Source organism: Chiloscyllium plagiosum, unplaced genomic scaffold (genome assembly GCF_037043375.1).
Source record: "Chiloscyllium plagiosum isolate Xiang-an unplaced genomic scaffold, Cpla_swu_hap1 HiC_scaffold_4, whole genome shotgun sequence".
Lineage (NCBI taxonomy): Eukaryota > Metazoa > Chordata > Chondrichthyes > Orectolobiformes > Hemiscylliidae > Chiloscyllium > Chiloscyllium plagiosum.
The window spans coordinates 136,771,842-136,777,841 of NW_028270142.1; the positions used below are offsets into that span (position 1 = coordinate 136,771,842).

Sequence of the window (6,000 nt, forward strand, 5' to 3'; positions counted from 1 at the left end):
CCTCCACCTAACTTCCCAGTTCTACGCTTAACAAAAATGACAAATGAACAGCTGAAGAAAAAATGTACAAAATGTGTTAAATGCAGAAAGTGCACCAACAAAGATAGCAGCAAACATTCCTGTTGCCCCACACAGTTTTACTCCAACAGAAGGCAGACTTCCTTCATATATCTGCCTGGCATTTCTGTGCACACGTACCAACAGATTCAACAACAGCTTCTTCCCTGCTGTTATTAAACTTCTGAATGGGCCTCGCAAATTTTAAATTTAAATGCTGACCTCCATCTCTGTGCATCTTTGTTGCAGCCATAACATTGTGTTCCTCACTCGGTTCCATGACCTTGATGCACTTTGTACGGTATGATCTGCCAGTACTGCACGTTAAACAAAACATTTTCATTGTACCCAGGTACATGTGACAATAATAAACCAAATCAAATCAAAAACATTGTTAAAAAGGAATGATAGTTCACGAACTTGTTTTCATTAATGAGCAAAATAACGCTAGCAAAAAGGAAAAGTATAATGTATATTGAGGAAAAGCAGGAGAGAGGCACTGAGTAATGATGCTCATTTAACAAGTTGATCCAGGTGTAAATGGTCAAAAAATCTACTTCTACACCGTAATACTTCTGTGATTCTTCTCTGCACAACCAAAAGGAAAGATATGTCCCTGCATGTTAATGACTTCAGGTTGCTTCATAAACTCACACTGTACAGTTAACTGTTTCTTCAGGAACTTTAGTGCACAGACTACCAGGCAGACATATGAAGGAAATCTATCTTCTGTAGGATTAAAAGTGTGTGTAACAATAGGAAAGTTATTTCAATGGTCAATTTCATTCAATGAAAAATACATTCGGCAAATATAGGAATTGCAATAGATAATTCATCCTCTCAAGCTGTTGCTTAATTCAATGAGATCTTTGCTGACTTGTATTTTAAGTCCATTTACCATGGATTTGGATCCATGTCCTCTAATACTCTGGCCTAACCAACATCTATGAAACCCAGAGTCATAGAATCCCTACAGTGTGGAAGCAGGTCATTCGGCCCATCAAATCCACACTGACCTTCTGAAGACTCAACCCGAACCACTCCTCTATCCTATCTCTATAACCCTGCATTTTCCACCTAGCTCGGTTATCTCTGGACATGATGGGTAATTTAGTATGTTCGATCCACCTGACCTGCACACCTCTGGACTGTGCGAAGAAACTGGAGCACCCGAGGAAACCCACGAGAATGTGTAAACTCCACGCAGACAGTCGCCCAAGGCAGGAATTGAACCTGTGAGACAGCAGTGCTAATCACTGAACCACCATGCCTTGAAATTGAAATTTTGCAGGCAAGAGTTCTGGAATTCCACTCTGCTTTGTGGGAACAGTTGCAAGTGAATATGGCATGTCCCCTCATTTCTGGAACGCACCTGCACAGGAAATGCTTTCTCACTCTCGAGCAATACCTTTAATCATCATGAGCATGACAATGATATCACCCCCTCAGTCTGATGTGCTGAACGAAGTACAAACCTAGTCTCTGCAGCCTCTGTGCAGAGCACACAGGTCGTTCTGCACTCATTTTGAGAACAGATATTCAATGAGCAAACACAATACATGAGCTCCCAGCTGGAGTGATTGCCACTACATTCTGAATTGCTTCATCATTTCCATCGCACGGTGAGCCAGGTATCTGACCACAACTGAGAGAAGCAGGATATGATTACCTCAGTTCCCTCTCATGAATGCTAAATGCGCATTATCCAGCACCGGGTATTGACTGCTGTTACAGAAAGTTAATTGCGCTTGTGTTTTCCAGTGGGAAGTCACATCATGCCCAAAACGTGTCCAAATTCCTTTTGGAAGCACTGGATAATGAACACAAGTGAGAAACCTGGGTGACTGCGCTCCATCTCTAACTGGGATGCTGCTTTGATAATCAGCATTTTGAGAATCCCTTCACTTTCACACAGAACACCACTCATTTCATTTTGATTCGACTTTTATATTTAAAGTTCAGCCATAATGTCAGGAAGCATTTCTCCCCAGAGGGGGCCCTGAAAACTGGAACTCTCACACCCACTCCCAATCCCTGAGAGGAAAAGCTGTTGAGACTGGTGATCAATTGAACATTTCAATTCCGTTTGATTTGTTAGCTAATGATATATGCACATAAGAACCAGGAGATAGCATAGCCCATTCAGCCCCTCGAGCCTGCTCCACCATTCAATACAATCATGGGTGATCTCATCTCAGCCCCAACTCCACTTTCCTGCCCCCTCCAATTCAACCCGTTACTGATTAAAAGTCTGTCTACCCGCTCCTGTACTTTACTCAGTTTCCCAGTATTACACCATACTCCATACCCGAGTTCACCACCTTTTGAGAGAAGTAATTCCACCTCGTCTCTGTTTTAACTCTGTGACCCTTTATTGGGAAGGGTTATGGTAGATAGATGAAGTTAATACAGGTGGTTCTTTTATAACGCGTTCTTGTGCGATCCTGTGTTCTAGAAAAATCTCGCTTCAGAAACAGCACTTAAAGTGTTGGCGATGTAATCGTGTTGTAGCACACACACATTTTAAAAGTTCACGGTTTAGGAACAGCCGTTCCCAATTCATCAATCGCGTTACAACGAATAGGGATTAACAAACTGCACGATATATTGGAACAATCCGTGTAGCGATCAGCCATGACAGACAGGCTCAAGTTGCTGGTTGGTCTTGTTTCTATGTTCCTATGTATTTTACCTCAGCAGAGCAGATTTTGAATATTGTTCTTTTTGTCTTGCAGTACTGGTGCTGCTCATTGTGACCCTGAGAAGGCGCAAGAAGGAGCCTTTGATATTTGACGAAGAGAAGGACATTAGGGAGAATATAGTCAGGTACGACGATGAGGGGGGCGGTGAGGAGGACACAGAAGCTTTTGACATGGCTACGCTGAGGAATCTCAATTTCATTCAGGATGTGAAAACACGACGGGATGTCACGCCCGAAGTTCAGTTGTTTTCGAAAGCTGCACACAAGCTGTCTCCTGATAACATCATCTTCAGGGAATTTATCTGGGAGAGGATGAAAGGTGCTGACACAGATCCCTGTGCTCCTCCGTATGACTCTCTCCAGACATATGCATTTGAGGGGAACGGCTCAGTAGCTGAATCACTCAGCTCCTTAGAGTCCATCACCTCAGCATCGGACCAGAATTACGATTACCTCAGTGACTGGGGACCCCGTTTCAAAAAGCTGGCAGACATGTACGGTAACTCCAAGGATGGTATGAACTCTTAGTTACACCCCTTCCAACAATGCACTGATTTTTTTTTTGTAAGCGGGACAGTTTCGGGATTGGTTGGAGGGAGGGGTGGGCTGGAATGTAAATACAAAACCATTTTTTAAGAGTCTTACTTTGCCTCTTCTTAAGTGGTGCAGTTTCATCTGAATTCCCATGGAAAACACACAAAGCAACCAGATTGTGAGCATTGCTTAATTTTTGTTTTCGATATGAAGGGTTAAAATGACAGCAATGCTAGGTTATAAACGTTATCTCTTCTGATTTGTACAGGAGAATTAATCTTTTCATTTTGTTTTGTTACACAGTGATATATTTATAATAAAAAGCCAAACCCCACCGTGTTTGAGCCAGGCTTGTGTACTAGCTCAGGATCAGAAATACAAGTGCTTGCTGACTGTAACTCCTCTCCAGAATATATGAGATGAAATAAAGCATGAGCAAATCTAATTGTAGCAAATTAATGGACGTTTTTCATCTCTAAAAGACACGAAAAATCACAAGGAACTATTTTTACTGGATCACTGTCCAGTACAAGCTGAAAGGGAAGACAAGTAGAAATTGTTTTTTAAATGTCAAAATTGGAAATCTCGTCATATGTCATAATCTGTGGGAAAAAAAAAGAATTCAGGCTCAGTTTTGTAGACAATCATTGCTCCATAGTTCATAGATCTTCCTTCATTTGTACATATATGAATAATAAAAATGGGTTTTGTAATAGGATATTAAAAAGTGTCATTACGTTTGGTCATACCTGTATAGTTTTCAATAAAAGGATGGAAATGAATATGCTTTATGCACTCAGTTCTGTCACATGAATGCTTTTTTTTATCAGAAATGTTGCTCCCTTGACATCTTTCTCTTGTCTACTTGTATTCTTACTCCTTTCTCTGTCCAACTGTTCCATTATGCCATTTTTAAAAGATCATTCTAGGCCAGAGTTTGTTGTCCATCTCCAGTCCGAGAGGACTGGAGAATTGCTAATGTTGTCCCCTTGTTTAATAAGGGCAGCAGGGACAGTCCAAGTAATTACAGACCTATGAGTCTGATGTCAGTGATAGGGAAGCTACTGGAGAAGATACTGAGGGATAGGATATATACCCATTTGGAAGAGAATAAGTTTATCAGTGATAAGCAGCATGGTTTTGTGCAAGGAAGGTCATGTTTTAGAAACCTAATAGAATTTGTTGAAGAGGTGACAAAGTTGATTGATGAGGGAGGGGATGTAGATGTTGTATACATGGACTTTAGAAATGTGTTTGATAAGACTCCCCATGGTAGGCTGGTGAAGGTGAAGTTGCACAGCGTCCAGGGTGCTCTAGCAAGATGGATAGAGAACTAACTGGGCAACAGGAGACAAAGAGTAGCTTCTCAAATTGGAGACCTGTGACCAATGGTTTTCCACAAGGATCCATGCTGAGACCACTGTTGCTTGTAATATACATAAATGATTTGTAGGAAGGTATAGATTGCTGCAATAGCAATTTTGCAGATGACACTAAGATTGGTAGAGTAGCAGACAGTGAAGGGAACTGTCAGAGAATACAGCAGAATATAAATAGATTGGAAAGTTGGGCAGAGAAATGGCAGATGGAGTTCAATCCGGACAAATGCGAGATGATGCATTTTGGAAGGTCCAATTCAAGAGTGAACTATACAGTAAATGGAAAAGACCTGGAGAAAATTGATGTACAGAAAGATCTGGGTGTTCAGGTCCATTGTTCTCTGAAGGTGACAATGCAGGTCACTAGAGTGATCAAGAAGGCATATGGCATGCTTTCCTTCATTGGACGAGGCATTGAGAACATGAGTTGGCAGGACATGTTACAGTTGTATAAGACTTTGTGTCGGTCACATTTGGAATACTGTGTACAGTTCTGGTTGCCACATTACCAAAAAGATGTGGATGCTTTGGAGAGGGTACAGAGGTGACTCACCAGGATGTTGCCTGGTTTGGAGGGTGCTGGCTATGATGAGAGTTTGAATAGATTAGAATTATTTTCATTGGAAAGGAGGAGGTTGAGGGGAGACCTGATGGAGGTTTACAAAATCATGCAAATGTGAGGTGTTGCATTTTGGAAAGTCTAATTCTAAAGTGAATTATAGAGAGTCTTGGGAAAAGTTGATGAGCGGAGCGATTTGGAAGTGCAGATCCATTGTACTCTGAAGGTTGCTACACAGGTGGATAGAGTGGTCCAGAAGACATATGGTGTGTTTGCCATATGCCTTCTAAGGAATGTACTTTTGAGGTTCTATAAGGCTCTGGCAGACTATATTTGGAGGATTGTGTGCAGTTTTGGGCCCCATATCTCAGGAAGGGTGTACTGGCCCTGGAGCATGCTTGGAGGAGGTTCACGAGAACAGTCCCAGGAATGAAAAGCTTAACATATGAGGAATGTTGGAGGACTCTGGGTTTATACTTGATGGAATTTAGAAAGATGAGGGGGATCTAATTGAAACTTACAGAGTACAGAATGGCCTAGACAGTGTGTATGTTGGGAAGATGTTTCCATTAGTAGGAGAGACCAGGACATGAGGGATAAGCCTTAGAGTAAAGAGAAAACCTTTTAAAATGGAGATAAGGAGAAGTTTCTTCAGCCAGAGAGTGGTGATTCTGTATAATTCACTGCCACAGAAGGCTGGGGAGGCCAGGTCATTGAATAAATTTAAGATGGAGACAGAGATCAATGAGATCAAGGGTTATGGGGAGAAA

At 41.6% G+C, this 6,000-nt stretch overlaps 1 protein-coding gene across 3 annotated transcripts in view; it reads left to right on the top strand.

Annotated features, from left to right (window-relative positions):
• cdh7a (cadherin 7a) overlaps positions 1–4,085 on the top strand; it is a 329,420-nt gene extending 325,335 nt beyond the window's left edge. For all 3 annotated transcript variants that reach the window (XM_087986719.1, XM_043687680.2, XM_043687681.2), the window contains one exon: positions 2,793–4,085. In XM_087986719.1, coding sequence (XP_087842845.1) covers positions 2,793–3,286 — 494 coding nt within the window. In that variant the 3' untranslated portion in view covers positions 3,287–4,085. The remainder of the gene's footprint in view (positions 1–2,792) is intronic.
• The last annotated feature ends 1,915 nt before the right edge of the window (positions 4,086–6,000 follow it).